Source organism: Xyrauchen texanus, chromosome 17 (assembly GCF_025860055.1).
Source record: "Xyrauchen texanus isolate HMW12.3.18 chromosome 17, RBS_HiC_50CHRs, whole genome shotgun sequence".
NCBI lineage: Eukaryota > Metazoa > Chordata > Actinopteri > Cypriniformes > Catostomidae > Xyrauchen > Xyrauchen texanus.
Genome location: NC_068292.1, coordinates 10,801,601 through 10,821,752, shown reverse-complemented (window position 1 = coordinate 10,821,752; position 20,152 = coordinate 10,801,601). Strand labels below are relative to the sequence as shown.

Genomic DNA, 20,152 nt, shown 5'->3' with positions numbered 1-20,152 from the left:
GAGCTTCACAAGGAGTGGACTGAGGCTGGAGTTACTGCATCAAGAGCCACCACACACAGACGGGTCCTGGACATGGGCTTCAAATGTCAAACGTCTTACCTGGGCTAAAGAAAAAAAGAACTGGTCTGTTGCTCAGTGGTCCAAAGTCCTCTTTTCTGATGAGAGCAAATTTTGCATCTCATTTGGAAACCAAGGTCCCAGAGTCTGGAGGAAGAATGGAGAGGCACACAATCCAAGATGCTTGAAGTCCAGTGTGAAGTTTCCACAGTCTGTGTTGGTTTGGGGAGCCATGTCATCGGCTGGTGTTGGTCCACTGTGCTTTATTAAGTCCAGAGTCAACGCAGCCGTCTACCGGGACATTTTAGAGCACTTCATGCTTCCTTCAGCAGACAAGCTTTATGGAGATGCTGACTTCATTTTCCAGCAGGAATTGGCACCTGCCCACACTCAAAAATTACCAAAACCTGGTTCAATGACCATGGTATTACTGTGCTTGATTGGCCAGCAAACTCACCTGACCTGAACCCCATAGAGAATCTATGGGGCATTGCCAAGAGAAAGATGAGAGACATGAGACCAAACAATCCAGAAGAGCTGAAGGCCGCTATTGAAGCATCTTGGTCTTCCATAACACCTCAGCAGTGCCACAGGCTGATAGCATCCATGCCACGCCGCATTGAGGCAGTAATTAATGCAAAAGGGGCCCAAACCAAGTACTGAGTACATATGCATGATTATACTTTTCAAAGGGCCGACATTTCTGTATTTAAAATCCTTTTTTTTATTGATTTCATGTAATAAGATTCTGAATTTGGGGTTTTCATAAGCTGTAAGCCATAATCATCAAAATTATATCAAATAAAGGCTTGAAATATCTTACTTTGCTTTTAATGAGTCTATATAATATATTAGTTTCACCTTTTAAGTTGAATTACTGAAATTAATGAACTTTTGCACGATATTCTAATTTTTCGAGTTTCACCTGTAAATTGGAAGAAATTGGAACACCCAATATGGTGGATGAAAAAAGTCCTGCATGACAGATAAAAGGAACAGACCTTAGATACAGACATTGCCTGTCAGTTATCTGGGGAACATGTATGCGCATTAGCTGGACCAGCCTGAAAAATTGTTTTTTAGTGTGATCTGAGCTAAAAAGCTCAATTTATGATACCATTGTTGTCAGATTTTGCTGATAATTTACTGCAAGTATACACAACCAACAATTAATCTCATAAATTGTCAGATAATTGAAGAATTCCATACTTTATGCTGAGCATAAATATTATTCTTAGTCCTTACGAACCTTTTATTCTTTGTGATTTTATTGTTGAGTCTGACACAGGGCAGTGTGAATTTATCTATTAATGAAAATAAATGAAAAAATGATGCATTGATTACTGAGTATAACAATAGATTACAATGACTTTTATAATACGCAATGTGTTACAGATGACATGGAGCAGGTGACACTCAGGAAAACAGTGCACACTTTAACAAAGTTCAGGTTTCTGTGTCATTATTCATAATTGTGTGCTTACATATGAGAAGAAAAAGTGAATTGTTGTTATTTTCTTCTACAATTACGAATTACACATTTATTTCTTATCCTGAATTCAATTTGTCAGGCAGCGAATGTTAAACCTGATGTATTGTTTCTGTCAATACTCCCCAGGTGGAAATTGTACATACATTTGCATTTATGTATTTAGCATATTTAGTATAATAATTATGAATAAATCCTAAATAATGATGAAACATTAAGCCCAATATTTGGATAACTGACCTACCTATTCCACTGATAAAAGTGAATAATTTATTTATTAGTGAATCATTTATTGATCATTCAGGGAATCACTTCATAAACAGTCAATAGTCAGTTGTTTCTACAGATTTAATATTGATAGAGATTTCCATGGACTCATGAGGGTGCGTGTAATGATTTATTGATCATATCATTGTAAAAACAGCATTATGAAAAAATATATATAAAATAAGTGTTGCAATATGAATTTCAAATGATTATTTATTATTGTTCTTTATTGCATATATGTTTATTGAAAGCCTACTGCAAACATACAACATGGATTTCATAAATATTTCATATTAAAGTCACACATTCATGTATTCAGGTCAAACAGCATTACACAACAGAATTACATTTCACAATTCAGCTCATTCAAACCTTATTGTTGTTTGAGAGATAACGTTTACATATGCACAGGTCAAGCAAGATAAGGAATTTCGAGGAAATGTGCACATTAGTTAACTACAATAGAGATATGATTGCATGTATATAAATCTACATTAGTTATATAATGTCAGAATAAAAATTTTAGGTAATAAAATTCATATGTAATAATACAAAAGAAAGGCAGAGAGCAGTAAGGCAAAAGCGAGGTAGAAGTGTAGAGTAGAAATGCAATGGAGAAACTAAAGCAATAGAGGTAAGACATATCTAGAGCTTTCTAGCAACAGTTTAAGTAGCGTTCCAGAGAAATCATTATATTTGGTTATAAGAGGCATTTTAAAGGTATTTTCAATCATCACTGTCCAAAATGTGTCTCAAAGCAAACTTTTGATTAAATTCAAAGGTCAGCTGATTTGTTTGACTTCCCGGTAGATGGTAAATTTCATGTGGCTCTAAGCTTGTTACAAGGCACTACTGATAGTGGACTGACATGCCAAACCACCTTCACCTCCTGCATACCAGAAAACACATGTACAAACTCTGCAGTCCCACCAACAGCCTCCTTTAGTCTTTGGAAGAGCAATTATATTTAAGGCAAGAACAAATAATATATATATATATATATATATATATATATATATATATATATATATATATATATATATATAAATAATTATTATAATTTTTTTACATGAGGTGTTAGATTGTAGACTTTGGATTTATGGCTGTTAACACGAGACGTTTGGTCATGAGTTTGGGGGCATTTACACTTTATGCATTTTAAAATGTTTCTGTTTGCTGACGTAGTGCCGTTTGGGAGGAGTAAAATTGACATATGTGGCTCAAACAACCAGACACATTCGTGGTCTTTTCATGATCAGATAGCTATCCAATCAGTAAAAACACATGAAGTAACAAAGTGTAAATACCCCCTTATTTTCCAGTTCAGTTAGATCCAGTCCAGGTCCATAAGATGTTCAAAGTTCCTCTCTTCATCTGGACGGGAATCTATGTGTGACTGGGAGCTGAGATGCTTGACAAATCATTTCTAATAATCTCGTTTACTGTGAAGACAAAAAGCACAAAAGACTCCACATTAATACTTAGTGGTGAGCACTACCTGTTAAGTTAAAGCCCTTACATTGTAATAGGCTAACTAGTTAACATATCAAAAGATCAGTGACCAATTGAGATCAATGAGACCCATCATGAAAACACTGCTCTTTTAATCAAACCTTTACAGGATTTTGGCGCCAATCCATCCATCACTTATGGATTATCCTAACACATTATTTGGCCTAATATTTGTTCCGTGTTAGGCTAATAAATCACACATCTGCTGTTGTTTATGTATTGACCAAATTGTAACATTTCCTAATCAGTCTATGTTATGTTAACCACTTAAATACATATCTCAGGTCACCCAGGACTTCATTCCACCCCGTTTACCACATCCATTTGTTTGGTAGTTATGCACCCACCTCTTAAATATTCCTCAACCTTTCTCAGTGAAAATAAAAAATGCCAAAATTGCAAAAATCAAATAAATAAAAATAAATATTAATTACCAAAGTAATTACAACCAAAAGTGTATTGGGTCATTAGTAACCCTACATATGTAATAGACTGTGACAAGTCTCTAGCTCTTGGACGAAGGAGGAAGTGAGGCCAGGTGAACAGTCAATGTATATCTTTATTTTTACATGCTCCAGTGTATCACAAAGCTCTTGCTTTCCAGCAGACAACACACAAAGTCAGGGTTGTGTGTGACTCTCTCTCTCTCCCCTCCGGCAGTCTGGATTGCCTTTTAAATCTCTCTCCGCTGTCACTGCAAACACAAAACAGCTGTTAGAGGTGATTTCCCACAGATTTCAACCCTTACTGTACACACTCTCTTGGCCACGATCTCCGCAGACGTCGCTCGGCCATGCCCCCATCACCTGACTCAGGCCAGGGAGTCATCCCTTACCCCCCCATTCTTGGAGAGGAAATCCGCTCAAACTTAAACGGCTGAAGAGCTAGATACCAACAGGTGATCCATGCATTGGCATCCTTCATGCAATGGAGCCACTGGAGCGGGGCATGGTCTGAGCATAGGGTGAAAGCATGTCCCAACAGATAGTATCGCAGGGTGAGGACCGCCCTCTTGATGGCCAAAAACTGTACTGTGCTGTATTAGTCTCTCTCATCGAGAGCTTGCGAATAATGTACAGCATAAGGCGTTCCTCCCCCTCCACCATCTGGGACAGTACTGCTCCCAACCCCGTTCCAATGCATCCGTCTGCAACATAAAAGGGAGAGTAAGGTCAGGAGAGTGCAATAACTGCCTGCCACAATGTGCAGCTTTATCTTGCGTGAACGCCTGCTGACATGGCTCTGTTCACTGGACCAGATCTGGTTCCCCCTTTTTAGTAAGATCAGTCAGCAAGCTGATGACGGTTGAATAATTGGGCACAAACTTCCGATAATAGCCAGCCAGCCACAGGAACTGTCTCACCTCCTTTTTGGTCTTAGGTCTCGGGCAGGCTGCAATCGCTGCGGTCTTATCAATTTGGGGCTGCACCTGTCCATGAACCAAGTGGAAGCCCAGATACAGTACCCATCCAAATAAACACTTTTTAGGGTTTGCTGTGAGTCCCGCCCATCTCAACGACTTCAGGACAGCCCTCAGATGCTGCAGGTGCCGCTGCCAATCATTACCATAAATAATGATGTCATCCAGATAGGCAGCAGCAAAAGCGGTGTGCAGTCTGAGGATTCTATCCATGAGCCACTGAAACATAGCCGGGGCCCTGAAAAAACCAAAGGGTGACAAATTGGTGTAAGCCAAATAGTGTGGAAAATGCAATTTTTTCACAGGACATGGGAGTTAAGGGGATCTGCTAATATCCCTTTGTCAAATCCAGTGTCGAATAAAAGCGAGTTGCGTCCAACCGATCGAGCAGTTGATCAATCCGTGGCTTTTAAGTTCACTTCCTCTCCAAAAACCACCATCGCCAAAGTCACGGGGACTGCCTCTCTTCATGGTTTTAGGAGATTGAGATGGTAAATCTGATGTGCTCCACCTCTATCTGTTCATTTAACCATCTAATAGTTTTCCCCGACTCGCCGTGTGACCTCAAAGGGTCCTTGCCAATTGATGATTAATTTAGAGCTCAATGTGGGGAGTAATACAAGAACGTTATCTCCCGGTACAAATTCCCGTATCCGAGTACCCCTATTATACAGCCAGCTTTTTTGACATTCTTGAGCCTAGAGCAAATTCTCCTGTGTTAATTACCCAAGTATGTGGAGTTTTGCTCTCAGGTCAAGAATGTATTGAATTTCGTTTTTGCTGTTTGAAGGTCCCTCCTCCCAATTTTCCCATAGGACATCGATTTAATCCCCAATTATTTGTACAGTTCGCATAGTGTGCTTGACATAAACATTGTGCCTTGATCAGTGAGAATTTCTTTTGGAATCCCCACATGGGAGATTATTCTGAAGAGTGCCTCTGCAAAACTACGTGCTGAGATGTTGCACAGAGGCTCTGCTTCTGGATAGTGCATTGCGTAGTCCATCAGAACCAACACAAAATGATACCTGTGTGCTGTGCATTCTAATGGCCCGAAGAGGTCTATACCAATTTGTTCAAATGGGACCTCGATCAATGGAAGGGGGTGTAATGGCACTATTGGGGAGGCCGGCGGATTCACCAGCTGGAAATTCACAGCAAGCCACACACCACCTGTGGACATCCCCGTGAATCCCGGGCTGATACAAACGGGCCATTAGATGGTTCAGTGTTTTTTCTTGCCCTAAGTGACCGGCCATCGGATTATAATGAGCTGTCTGGAATAACATTTCTAACAATTGGGTTGTATCTTCCTTTGTCTGGATGTTCTGTGTCACTCGATACAACCAATCCTTGATAACTGAAAAATACATATATGTGAGTGTAACATCTGGCTGGAGGCGTTGACTATCAATCACTTTCACTTGGTCAAAGGCATGCCTAAGGATCTCGTCTCACATCAGCTCCAGATGGAAATCCCCTGCAGGGAATCCTCTAAGGGCTGGGGAAGCCGAGACTTCCCCCTCCCTTGCATCATCCTGACACCTTATTTCATCCCACCTTCATCCATCCTTATACAGCATCCAAAGGCAGCATTTACCAGTTTTCGGACACAACTTGTGTCTTCAGGTTACAGTTTAAACTGGACTTGCGAGGCGTGTGTGCAGTGCTCCAGGCTGCTGCCAGAGAGATGAGACGAGGTGGAGGCACTCTTTAACCATGCTGCACACGCTGAACTCAGTGGACAACATGTTAAAAATGCCTATAAACCTATTTATCAACACAATCTTTTACAATAAATGCTTTTATGACTCAGCATAAATTACTGTACAGAGGTACTCACTCATTGACATATTAAAAAAGACATGTTTGATTCAAGTTAACCATGCAGTAACGGGCAAGCAATACTTCCCTCATGTAAACTAGATTCCATGATGGTTTAGTGTATAATAAAGTTCAATTATCCACTCTTGATAAACATCGGATTATTTATCTGATTATTTATATCTGTCATCCCAGGAAAAAACTGATGTAGTAATTTGCGATGAAAACTCAAAGTGTGTCTCCTGATGAACTCACACACACATACACATGTACGTATGTGAAAAGGGTGATTCTCTTTGGATACTTTGTTTGTTATATGTTATTTCTGTTAAGGGAATTGTAAAATTAGTGCAGTTCTCTGAGTAGCAGGCTAGCAGCTAGTTTGTTTACTATGGCGGCTCTGGAGCTCCTCTCCTTTCTCGATGCAGGGTTTTGACCAATCACAGGCTGCAGCACCTCCCACAGTCCCTACATGCCCCAAAAGTATCTACACTGGAGTAGGAGCTAAAAATGTCCCCTAAAACGGCTTAGAGGAACTATAGTTCCTTAGGTGCGAAAGTGATGAAAATCACTAGACCTCGGGAAAAGTACCTAAAACGGGCTTTAGTACTGCCAGTGGGAAAGACCCTATATATCAGTATCAGTATGTTTTAGTATGATATACTGTATCAGTTCAAATACACATTAATTTGTTCCTCAAGGTGGCGCTGTTGTTTCAGTGATTGACTTGATTTACAATTGACATTGCTATTTGACGAAGAAGCAACATGGAAGTAAACTATAGCCATATTGCCATTTGGGTGTACTACTGATATTCTGTATTTTTGTTGTACATATTTAGATATAAAGATCTAGATATAAAGATGTCTGATGTCTAGATATATAGATGTCTGAGAAAATGCATACAGTATGTGACAGCCAGTCATGTCTCATAAAATTTCAGCGTAGAAGTGATGAATCCTTTTCAATCATTTGTTGCATCATCAGTTTAAAATTTTAAAAACATACAAAAATAACAGAATAAATTATATTACATTATTATTTATTTATGTAGATATTTTAAAGATCAATTTGTGATAAATTCTAGAGACAGTTGTTAGTGAAAATCCCAGTAGATCAGCAGTTACAGAAATACTCAAACCAGCCCATCTGGCACCAACAATCATCATGCAGTTATCTAAAGAGCCAATCGTGTCACGCCAGTGAAGTCAGGAGTTTCAGGTAATGTGCACATCAACCATCAGAATGGGGGAAATGTTCTCAGCGATTTGGACCGTGGCATAATTGTTGGTGCCAGATGGGCTGGTTTAAGTATTTCTGGGATTTTCACAGACAACAGTCTCTAGAATTTACTCAGAATGGTGCCAAAAACAAAAAGCATCCAGTGAGCGGCAGTTCTGTGGCCAGTTCTGTCTTGACCTCTGGATGTATTTTTTCTCATTAATTTTTTCCATAGGGATTTAATCAAATCCTTCATGAAAGAGTTGTAAGCCATGAACCAAATCGTCTCGGGATACTTGACTGTAACCCTTGTTCCCTTTCAAAAAGCTACACTTATGATGCTGCTCTGAATTAGTGCTTTGGGAACAACTACCGGCTGTGAATATGTGTGCAACACGTCAATGAAAATTGACTGGAATTTATAGCCTCTGACTTATGTCCACCGCACTAGCCAGTGGCGTAAGTCAGGGCAACTATTTTTTTGCCATGGGGGCCGCAACAGGGGGGCAGCCACCAACAAGCAGACTATGTCGCATTGGGTGACGGTCAGTATAGACCGCGTGCCTCGTAGGCCATTGCCCTGGCCTATGAGGCACGCGGTCATGCTTCGCCAGTAGGTATCAGGGCTCACTCTACCAGAGGGGTCGCCTCCTCTAAAGCCTTGGCTAGAGGTGTCCCTCTGCAGCATGTTTGTGATGCGGCAGGCTGGTCCTCTCCACACACATTCATTCGATTTTATAGTTTGGATGTTCATGCCAATCCGGGCTCTTATGTCCTTGAGTCGATATCACAAGCTCATGTCTAAGACGCTCTTGTGAGCACACAACACAAGCGTAAGGGGATCCACAGTGCGGTGGCGTGGGTATTCTCGTTCCCAAAGCGCTAAATCAGCGCAGCATCATAAGTGTAGCTTTTTGATAGGGAACGTCTCAGGTTACTTTATTGTAACCCTTGTTCCCTGATAAAAGCGGAACGAGATGATGTGCTTCATTGCCGCACTGGGATGCCCCAGGACTGCTCTTCAGACAAAATACCTGACAATGCACCTGTGATGCATCTATTTATAGCCCTGCTATAGGTGCATCCAATGATGTCACCGGCAGAGGCTATAAATTCCGGTCAATGTTCATTGACGTGTTTCACACATATTCACAGCTGGTCACACCTAAAGTTGTTCCCAAAGCACTAATTCAGCGCAGCATCATAAGTGTAGCTTTTTGAAAGGGAACAAACAGCTCTGAGGTGAATCACATTAAAACTTAATAGAAACATAAAAATATATGAAAATCAGACAAAAAGACAAAAAGCTTACAACTCCAGTGTATTTAACGTCTTTCATCAGGACTTGCACTACAATCCCATGGAGCATTGTGAATGACTTAACTGAATGAAAAATTATGAAAAATATATATTTTGTTGAGTATAACAATATATATAAAACAATATATTTTAAGATAATTAAAAATATATAAGTAGTTTGAAAGTGTAGGGAGAGCGGCTCGATTACATCATTCATATTGTGTCATGGGAGTGGCTGATCGCTGCAGAGCACTTTTGGCGCACTTTGTTTCTAAATTTTTTTTAAAAGTTTAAATAATTTGGACCGAGCAACCTCGGTGCTCACTGTAGGTCTGTATTTTATTGTTTATAAGTTATAAGGTTTATAAGTTATTGTTAAGAATGAATTCCCCAGGTGAGGTCACGTGGCGCCATGCGAGGAGCGGACGTGTGAATGGTGCGCTCTGCGCACTTTACTAGTTTTTAATTATTTTTATGTCATAAACCGGGGAAATTTGATACACCTAGTTATATATCTGTTCTTTGAAGTCAACATGGCAAAGAATTAAAAATCCTTGGGCTCTGGAGATATTAAAAGACACTTACGTGCTCAAGCTGAAAACTCTGACAGGCCTGCAGACCAGGGACTCTGTTTGGACATTGCAGTGGTAGAAATTCAATCCCAGCTTTCGAGCATGTCTGTAATGAAATGAATGCTAACGAAGGTTGTTGCTGACTTAAGAGGATCTTGCTGTAATACGTAGATTGATTACTACATTGGAAACAAAATTCTCTGAGTTGTTTACAAGAATCGGGGATATCGAGAGACGGATCTGGAGTCATCGGAGAGGAAATTAGCTGCTAACCAGCTAGCGACCAAAACAGACTTGCAATGGATTTTGGAAAAACTGGAGGATTTGGAGAATCGTAGCCGGTGAAACAACGTCCGAATTGTTGGAATTCCTGAGCATGAGGAAGGCCGAGATATGGTGAAATTCCTAGATGAGCTCTTTCAGAGTCTACTCAACATAACAGGCCATAAGTTGGAAATAAATGAAGCTCACAGAGTTCCGGCTCAGAGATCGACTGTTAAGGGGCGGCTGTGGCTCAGGTGGTAGAGCGGGTTGTCCACTAATCGCAGGGTTGGCGGTTCAATTCACACGGCTCCACCTGCCGAAGTGTCCTTGGCCAAGACAATGAAACCCAAGTTGCTCCCAATGGCAGGCTAGCGCCTTGCATGGCAGCACTGCCTTCAATGGCGTGTGAATGGGTGAATGAGAAATAGTGTAAAGCGCTTTGAATACCGCTAAGTTTAAAAGGCTATATATAAGTGCAGACACTTTACCAGCGACGGAGGGAGACAGGCCCCGATCAATTCTGGCCAAATTTCTGTGATCATCCGATAAAAATCTCATGTTACACGAGGCAAGGAGCAAAGGAAGGCTTTCTTGATCACAACATCTCACAATCACAACATTTTCTTGTTCACGGATATTGCGAATTCGACAAGAGAGAAAAGTGATCAAAGGAATGCAAGAAACTCATACATCGATGGAAGATCGCTTTTGCTCTGATGTTCCTGGCCAAATTGAGAAAAGATACTAACGATGTCCACAAAGTATTTACATGCCCACATCAAGCATCGTCTTTCATAGAAGCAATGGGGTGAGTAAACCATTTGATGTTTCTCATGTGGCCCCCGAGTGAGCTGTCTCGCTGTACATACAATTGACTGTCTGACGAAAGTGAGCGCCTTTTTGGTTTCTTTTTGTGCTGGTTCCTCCTAGCGGCTGGAGTATGTTTTGTGGAGGAGCACACCTCCGAGACAGTTCTGTTCTGAGTATTTTATGTTATGTAATTTTGTCTCACAAAATTTGTACACAAACACTGGACTTGAGCAATCCGACGGCAAAGTTGTTGCGGGGGCTCTCGTAGGCGTACGTGGACTTTTAGAGTTTAGAGGGATGGATGCCTGTTCCCCGTCTGTCGCTCTCTCCACGTTGTGTCGGAGAAGCGACACTAGGGGTCTCTCTTGAGCGCCGAATATGCCTCTGATCCATTGAAAAAAGGCCAATGAGAAGTTCATACCCCGCCCCCGGACATACGGGTATAAAGGCGAGGCAAATACTAGAGTTCATTCAGAAATTTTCTTCGGAGCCGATGGTTGTGCATGCTGTTCGCAGTGAAACACACCCGTTCCTGTATTCCTCTGACGCTACTGCATGCTGTTGGATTGAGGGCGCATTACAGCGGCAATTCTTCTCCTTGCACGGCAGTGCATATTGCCCCTGGGTGCTTCGACAGCGCAGTATAAAAACTCAGACGAGTTTTAAAAGAGTAAAAGAGGTGGATGAGCTCGCCACTGCATCGGAGAGCGCGGTGTCTGACGCAGATGACTCCCTTGGGCTGCCGCCTTCAGGCTGACACTCAGATGTCCGACATGCTTTCCCGGGCCGCCGCCAGCGTGGGCTTGGACTGGAATCCCCCGTCCTCCCCACAGCCATCGCGGTTGGATGACTGGTTCCTGGGGTCCCGACGCCGCTCACAGCCGCGCCCCCCCAGTCCCGTTTTTCCCGGAAGTGAACGATGAGCTGACGTCGCTGTGGAGGGCACCATTCACCGCACGACATCACAAAGCCACACGCTCATACGCTCTCGCTACCCTCGACGGCGGATCGGCCCATGGGTACACAACGATCCCCCCGGTGGATAGGGCTGTTGTGCTCCATCTATGCCCCGGAAACCCTACCACCTGGCGCGGTCGCCCTGTGCTCCCTTCCAAGGCCTGTAGGACAACATCCTCGCAAGTGCTTTGAGTCTTTTCTCAGCACCAGAGCCTCGGGACGCGTCCGCGTCTCCCAAAGGCATACTACCTGCTCCACCCCGCTGCTAAGCCCCGCCGGGTACGTCAAAAATAACCGTCCCTTTGGTGCCCCTAGCACGGAGATTGGATGCGTGGCTTTCACTTCCCAATCCGTCTCGCTGGCTGGCCCGGACCATCCGACTCGGTTACGCAATTCAGTTTGCCAGGCCCCCGCCCCCCTTCACGGACGTCCGCTTTACCACAGTGCACGGCCAACATGCCAAATTCCTGCGCGCGGAGATCGCTACTCTCTTACTCAAAGACGTGAAAGAGCCTGTCCCTCCAACCGAAATGAAGAAGGGTTTCTACAGCCCTTACTTCATTGTACCCAAGAAAGGCGCCGGCTTACGACCAATCTTGGACCTGCGAGTTTTCAATCGAGCGCTGCTCAAACTCCCGTTCAAAATGCTCACGCACAAGTGTATCTTGACAAGCGTCCAGCACCTAGATTGGTTCGCAGTGGTAGACCTGAAGGACGCGTACTTCCATGTCTTAATTTTGACGTGACATCGACCCTTTCTACGGTTCGCGTTCGACGGCCAGGCATTTCAGTACAAAGTCCTCCCCTTCGGCATGTCTCTGTCCCCTCGCGTCTTCACGAAAGTCGCAGAGGCAGCTCTTGCCCCGCTCCGAGAAGCTGGCATTCGCATACTCAATTACCTCGACGACTGGCTCATACTAGCCCACTCCCGAGAGTTACTATGCGCTCACAGAGACCAGGTGCTCAGGCACCTCAGCCGCTTGGGGCTTCAGGTCAACCGAGAAAAGAGCAAGCTCACCCCGGTCCAGAGCATCTCCTTTCTCGGCATGGAGTTAGACTCAGTCTCAATGTCCGCACGTCTCACCAACGAGCGTGCGCAGTCGGTGCTGAAATGCCTCGCCAAATTCAGGCCAGGCACTACGGTCCCTCTAAAACTCTTCCAGAGGCTCCTGGGGCATATAGCATCCTCCGCCGCGACCACGCCGCTGGGGTTGATGCATATGTGACCGATTCAGCACTGGCTTCAGACTCGAGTCCCGAGACGAGCATGGCGCCACGACACGTACCGTGTGACAATCACCACTGCCTGCCGAAAAACACTAAAACCCTGGACAGACCTCTGCTTTCTACAGGCAGTAGTGCCCCTGAAGCAGGTGTCCCGATGCGTCCTGGTCACTACCGATGCCTCCAGATTGGGTTGGGGCGCCGTGTGCAAAGGGCACGCAGCCACGGGCCGTTGGAGAGGGGCCCCGCTGTGCTGGCATATGAATTGCCTAGAGTCGTTGACTGTTTTCTTTGCCCTGCGGCGGTTTCTCCCGTTAATTCGAGACAAACACGTCCTAATCAGGTCAGACAGCACCACTGCGGTAGTGTACATAAATCGCCAAGGCGGCGTACGCTCTCGCCACATGTCACGACTCGCCCGTCGTCTCCTCCTTTGGAGCCAGCAGCGACTCAGGTCGCTGCGTGCCACTCACATTCCCGGCAAGCTCAATGTGGTAGAGGATGCACTGTCACGACAAAGCTTACCCAGCGGAGAGTGGAGGCTCCACCCCCAGTCGGTCCAGCTGATTTGGGAACGGTTCGGCAGAGCCCAGGTAGACCTGCTTGCCTCCCGAGAGACCTCCCACTGCCCGCTCTGGTACGGCCGAACAGAGGCTCCCCTTGGGACAGATGCGCTGGCGCACAGCTGGCCCGCAGGGCTACGCAAGTATGCATTTCCCCCAGTGAGCCTTCTTGCACAGGTGCTGTGCAAGGTCAGGGAGGACGAGGAACAAGTCACATTAGTGGCTCCCTACTGGCCCAACCGGGCCTGGTTCTCGGACCTCGTGCTCCTCGCGACAGCCCCTCCTTGGCGAATCCCCCTGAGGAAGGACCTTCTTTGGCATCCGCATTCAGACCTTTGGAAACTCCACGTCTGGTCCCTGGACGGGACGTGGAAGATCTAGCTGGTCTAACACCTACCGTTGTAGACACGATCAACCAAGCCAGAGTCCCTTCTACCAGGCAGCTTTATGCCCAAAAGTGGCGCTTGTTCGCAGGTTGGTGTTCTTCCAGGGCGGAAGACCCACAGAGGTGCGCAGTTAGGTCAGTTCTCTTATTCCTGCAAGAGAGGCTGGAGGGGAGGCTGTCCCCTTCCACCCTAAAGGTGTATGTCGCTGCTATCGCGGCTCACCACAACGCAGTAGACGGCAAGTCCCTTGGTAAGCACGACTTAATCATCAGGTTCCTAAGAGGCGCCCGGAGGTTAAATCCCTCCCGGCCAAGCCTGTTCTCCTCCTGGGACCTCTCTGTAGTCCTCGCGGGCCTCCAGAGACCTCCCTTCGAGCCGCTAGAATCAGTTGGACTCAGGGCCCACTCTCTTAAGACTACCCTGCTGATCGCGCTCGCCTCCATCAAGAGGGTCGGGGACCTGCAAGCGTTCTCTGTCAGCGACACTTGCCTGGAGTTCGGTCCGGCAGACACTCATGTGATCCTAAGACCGCGACCGGGCTATGTGCCAAAGGTTCCTACCACGCCCTTCAGAGACCAGGTAGTGAACCTGCAAGCGCTGCCCCAGGAGGAGGCAGACCCAGCCCCTTCGTTGCTGTGTCCGGTACGTGCTTTGCGTACCTAACTGGACCGCACGCAGAGCTTTAAACGCTCTGAGCAGCTCTTTGTATGCTTTGGGGGACAGCGGAAAGGAAACGCTGTCTCCAAACAGAGGCTTTCCCACTGGGTTGTAGATGTCATTTCATTGGCTTATCACACCCAGGCTGTGCCCCCACCTTGCGGGTCCAAGCTCACTCGACAAGAAGTGTTGCGTCCTCGTGGGCACTGGCCAAGGGTACCTCCCTGGCAGACATTTGTAGAGCAGCGGGTTGGGCAACACCCAACACCTTTGTGAGATACTTCAATCTCAGGGTTGAGACAGTTTCATACCGTGTTTTCTCAGGTCCGAGCCAGTAGAACTCGGTAACACACTGATGGGCTGGCCGGGTGAATCGCTTGCATATACGCCTTTCCCTCGCTTGAGGTAAAACAGTGCGTCTTTTTTCCCAGGAGACTCCACTCAACGCGAATCCCTGGTCGATTCCTCCCTAGCCCTCATGGGTCCGCAGTTCGGCGGAGGAAATTGCCGACCCAATCCACTGCGGGTACTCAGATCTACCCTGTACTGGAATACGTGCTCCACAGAGTAGTGACTCCTACGTGGACTACCCCTGTGTGTATTTTCCGCGATACAGTCCCCTTACGAGCAGACCCGCGTTTTCCTTGGGTAAAGTTTCGGCTGCCCCCCGGTCGCCGTGTGGAGCAAATCCACCCTCGCTGAGGCTGGATCTGCCACCGCGCCACTTCCACGTGTCGCCTAAAAACACATGTGACGTATTCACCACCATACTTCCCCAGTTGGGCAGGGGTGGTCTCCACGGGTCTTTCTCCCCCTGAAAGTATGGGAAATTGGGTAAGACCCCCTTCCCTCAGTGCGTGTAAGGGCCCTGGCTGTCTATTGCTCTATGCAAGAAACATAGAGAGAAAAGAGGCCCAGCCAGGCTTGGCCCGTTCCCAGGTTGGCAAGCGTCGCCTTGTTCCCCTGCCTAGGGTAACCAGAAGGATCCCGACGACTTTTCTGGGGCATTGGGGAAGGGTACGTGCCCTGGCACAGCTGGTCGTTTGGCACGTAACAAATACCTGCCCGCTCCTGTGTCAGCAGAACATGTACACGGCTCAGCGCATGGCGGATTTAAATTGGACCCCTAGTGTCGCTTCTCCAACACAAAGTGGAGAGAGCGACAGACGGGGAACGTCTAGGTTACGGATGTAACCTCCGTTCCCTGATGGAGGGAACGAGACGTTGTGTCTTCCCGGCCACGTCGCTGAGCCGAACCGCTGTAGTGGCCAGAACCATTTCCGGCTCCTCAGAAAAATCCTGAATGAACTCTAGTATTTGCCTTGCCTTTATACCCGTATGTCCGGGGGCGGGGTATGCAAATACTGACTACCAACTTCTCATTGGCCTTTTTTCAATGGATCAGAGGCATATTCGGCGCTCAAGAGAGACCCCTAGTGTCGCTTCTCCGACACAACGTCTCGTTCCCTCCATCAGGGAACGGAGGTTACATCCGTAACCTAGACGTTTTTCTTTTTTTTGTTAATTTGGTTCTGGGGGAAGTTCGGGGTTTCTATGGCAAAATGAATGTTTTCTAATATGTCAAAATGTCAATTGTTAATATTACTGGATTATCTTTCTCCACATGGAATGTGAATGAGTTGGGGCACCCCATAAAAAGAAGGAAGGTTATTTATTTTCTTAAACATAAGAAATATGATATACTGTTTCTTCAAGAAACGCATCTTTCCCCGCAGGAAGCTGAAAAATTTGGGAAGATATGGGGTGGACATGTTTTCTTTAGTGCTGGCTCAAGTAAGAGCAGGGGAGTCATTACATTGATAAGTAACATCTACAATTCAAATGTCTCAAACAGATCAGGGCTTTTTAAAAGATCTTGAAGGGAAGTTGCAAGCCGCTGGGACCCCTCATGATATACTATTGGGAGGAGATTGTAATCTATTGATGGATTCAGTCATTGATCATAGTGAAGCAAATGTGTGTGAGCCTCCTAGAGCAACACTGACACTTCACACAAAATGATGGACTTGATCCAAAATGATCCAAGTCCATCATTTCATCTGTTGTTGATTGCTCAATTGGAAACAAACCTCATGCCCTGGTGACTTAAGAGGTGTTGCCACATATGGAGAAAAATAAATCATATAGTTGCCACTTTAATGTATCCCTTTTGCAAAATGATTTCCAACAAATGTTAAAAGCTTAAATCAATGTTTATATGGAGACCAGCTGGTCATCAGTATCCTCTGCTTGGGAGTCACTTAAGGCAGTTTTTAGAGGTCAGATCATACAGTTTGCCTCATACATAAAAAATTCTAAAGCACAAGAACTCGTGGAGTTGGAAGGGAACATTAAAAGGGCCGAGGCAGAGTGCAGAGGCTGAATGTCGTCTGATGGCCTCAGAGAATTGACCTGATTGAAATACAGATATAATTCTATTTTTGTCTCAGAAAGTGGAGTTTTGGTTATTCAGGGCAAGACAGTTATATTTTGAGTCAGGGGACAAAGAGGGAAAACATTTAGCTAGATTTATAAAGCAGAGTGAAATTTTCCCTCAGTGAAATGTGCTGGTGGTAAAATATTTACCTCAGCCATTGATATTAATAATGCTTTTAAAGTGTTCTATCTTGATCTTTATAGTTCCATGTCTTTGTCTACAGATGAAGATATTAGAAACTTTGCGGAACCTCTAGAACTCCCTAGATTTACAAATGAGCAAAAAAAATTATCTTGATTCTGAGATAACCTTGGAGGAGCTTGACGAATTAAGTCCTGCCTACAGGCAAGGCTCCGGGACCAGATTGTTTTGCCGCTGAATTTTTTAGATCTTATGCTACAGAACTGGCTCAACTTTTGTAAGAAGTTTACACGGAATCATTAAAGAATGGAAAGATTACGCCAACCATGACAAAAGCCCGGATCAGTCTGATATTTAAAAAGGACAAAGATTCAAGCGAGTGTAAGAGTTAATGTCCAAATTCCTTGATCCAGCTAGACATTAAAATATTGTAAAAAAAAATTAGCTAACCGATTAAGTTATGACATCTCTTATACATATAGATCAGGTGGGGTTTATTCTGGGCCGCAGCTCTTCTGATAACATTAGGTGTTTCATCAATATCATGTGGTCAGTGATGAAAGATTAGACTCCGGTCGCTGCCATCTCACTTGACACCGAAAAGGCGTTTGATATGGTAGAATGGGATTATCTTTTTAAAATTTTGGAAATGTATGGGTTTGGGAGTACGTTTATTGGATGAAGTTACTTTACAGACACCCTGTAGCGGCGGTACGATCAAATTGATTCATTTCATATTATTTCACGCAGGGTTGCCCTCTTTCCCCATTATTGTTCTGCCTTGCCCTGGAACCATTAGCAGCTGCAATAAGAAAGGAGAATGATTTTCCAGGGGTGATGCGGGAGATATGGCACATAAGCTTCTGGTTTACGCAGATTATATTTTATTATTCGTCTCCGACCCTACTAGATCTATGCCTTGCCTCCACAGAATTATTAATTCCTTTTCTAAGTTCTCAAGAGTTAATTGGTCTAAATCCAAAGCTTTGGCTCTGACAGCGTCCTGCCCAGTAATGGCTTTCCAGCCGGCGCATTCCAGTGGCCCAAAAAGTTAATTTTGACCCTTTAATAAAAAGGTTTTTGAGCAATGTGGGCAGGTGGGCTCCATTGAATTTATCAATGATTGGGAAGGTTAACATTATTAAAATGAACTGTATTACAAAATTCAACTATCTGCTATTGTCACTCCCAATAGATGTCCCCTTCTCTTAATTCAAGCAATTTGAGAGAATAGCGAAGTCTTTCATTTGGAAGGGTAAGCACCCCAGATTACATTTCAGTAAGTTGCATAGGCCGATTGACAAAGGTGGCCTAGGCTTACCCAACATTTTGTTTTATTATTATGCGTTTGGTCTCAGATATTTGGCTCATTGGTTGCTTCCACCTGAAAGAGCCTCTCCCTTGTTTTGTATTGAACAGGAATTTCTTGCCCCTATTTTGCCATTGCAAAGCCTTTCTATCAAACTAACTGGAGAAGTTAAGTCGGTTCAATTGGACCCCCTCTAAATTGTCTAGGCTTGGTCTTAAACACACAATCACCTGCTGGTGATGCCATTCAGAGGACGGAGACATAAACCATGTCTTGTGGGGGTGTGTTAAGATCCAGGAGTTTTGGTTAAATGTTCAGAGTCTGGTGTGCAATGTATTGGGTACTCAGGTATAATTTTGCCCCAGACTCTGTATTTTGGTCGATGGGGCGGTCATCGATATTGAAAATAGACACATAAAGAGTTGGATCTTAACCAGTGTCATGATCGCCAGGCAAATAATTTTAAGGGGCTGGAGGTCGGCTGGAGCACCCTCATTTCAGGAGTGGTGCTCGGAGATGGGAAGGGTGGCGGCCTTTGAGGAGGGAACGTTTGGTAGAATGGGGAAGTACAATGGGTTCGTGGAGAAATGGGGTGGGTATATATAATTTATGGATGGGTGTTTATTTTATTATATTTTGTATTTGTTTATTTATTTATTTTTATGTATCTTTGTGTGTGTGTGTCTTTATAATTTGCAACCACTGGGATGTTGTTGGGGCCAGGGTGGGGTTGGGGATTGGGAGGGGTAATAGTGGGGGTTAAGATTGATTCTGTGTATATATTTTTAGTTTTTTTGTGTTTATTTATGAGAGTCAATAAAAATGGTTAACCTGAAAAAAGAATGAATTCCCCTATGGAAAAAAAAATCATTTTTACTTCTGGAACCAGACTGTTGCGCTCTTTAACCAAAGAATGGGAAGTTTATGCTGTGGAAAGAAAAAATATTGTGGAGAAAAATGTCTCAGATGAGCACAGAGGAAAGTTATATTGTTGAGAAAAATTGACAAGGATGTGACGGTTGGGGTTCCAAAATGTTCACACCCACACATCAACCACAGTGTTGTTTTGTTCTGCTTTATCAATGCATATTTTCCATTTTCAAACCATTTACCTCTCCATTGGTACAAATGACAAAAGCATGGGGAAAAACAGAAAGAGAGGTAGACCTCAGAATGGTCATTTTCTTTTAGATTCTTATAATAGATTTCTAATATACAACAGCTTGTGTTTTTTACACACAACCCTCAGTATAAGCATAAGTAATAGTGGTGCATGACAAACACCACTAATTTAATCAATTACATTTAAACTGCAGGGTTAATCTAAAAACATTTAAAAACTAAAAAAAGGAAAGAAAAGAAAAAGGAAAGGCAGGGTTCAACTAGTTGAAGATGAATGCACTGTAAAAATTATACAGTGAGTTACATTATTGTAGTTTATTTTTACTATTCCAAAGTTTGAGCAATTTAAAAATTTCAAGAATAAGTAATGCAACATTTTCATTTTGATATACTGTTAAATATTGCTGTTTGTGCAAGAGCCCTGCACGTATATTTACAGACAACAACAGCACACTTCGGAATCTGTTAGGTGACGCAGTCAGTAATCCCATTGCGTTCTATAGGAAACTTTTGGCTACAAAAGACTTATATTTTTATGATTAGAAAGTTAGTTTCTTAAAATCAAACATAATTTTAGATGGATACTAAAATGTGTCCACATTTGTAGCATTTATTTCTAAA

At 44.1% G+C, this 20,152-nt stretch overlaps 1 protein-coding gene across 2 annotated transcripts in view; it reads right to left on the bottom strand.

Annotated features, from left to right (window-relative positions):
• Positions 1-1,946: 1,946 nt before the first annotated feature.
• The window catches only part of LOC127657562 (nuclear factor of activated T-cells, cytoplasmic 1-like), a 116,314-nt gene continuing 98,108 nt past the window's right edge, over positions 1,947-20,152 (bottom strand). For both annotated transcript variants that reach the window (XM_052146419.1, XM_052146420.1), the window contains one exon: positions 1,947-3,255. In XM_052146419.1, the coding sequence (XP_052002379.1) occupies positions 3,200-3,255 (56 nt within the window). In that variant the 3' untranslated portion in view covers positions 1,947-3,199. The remainder of the gene's footprint in view (positions 3,256-20,152) is intronic.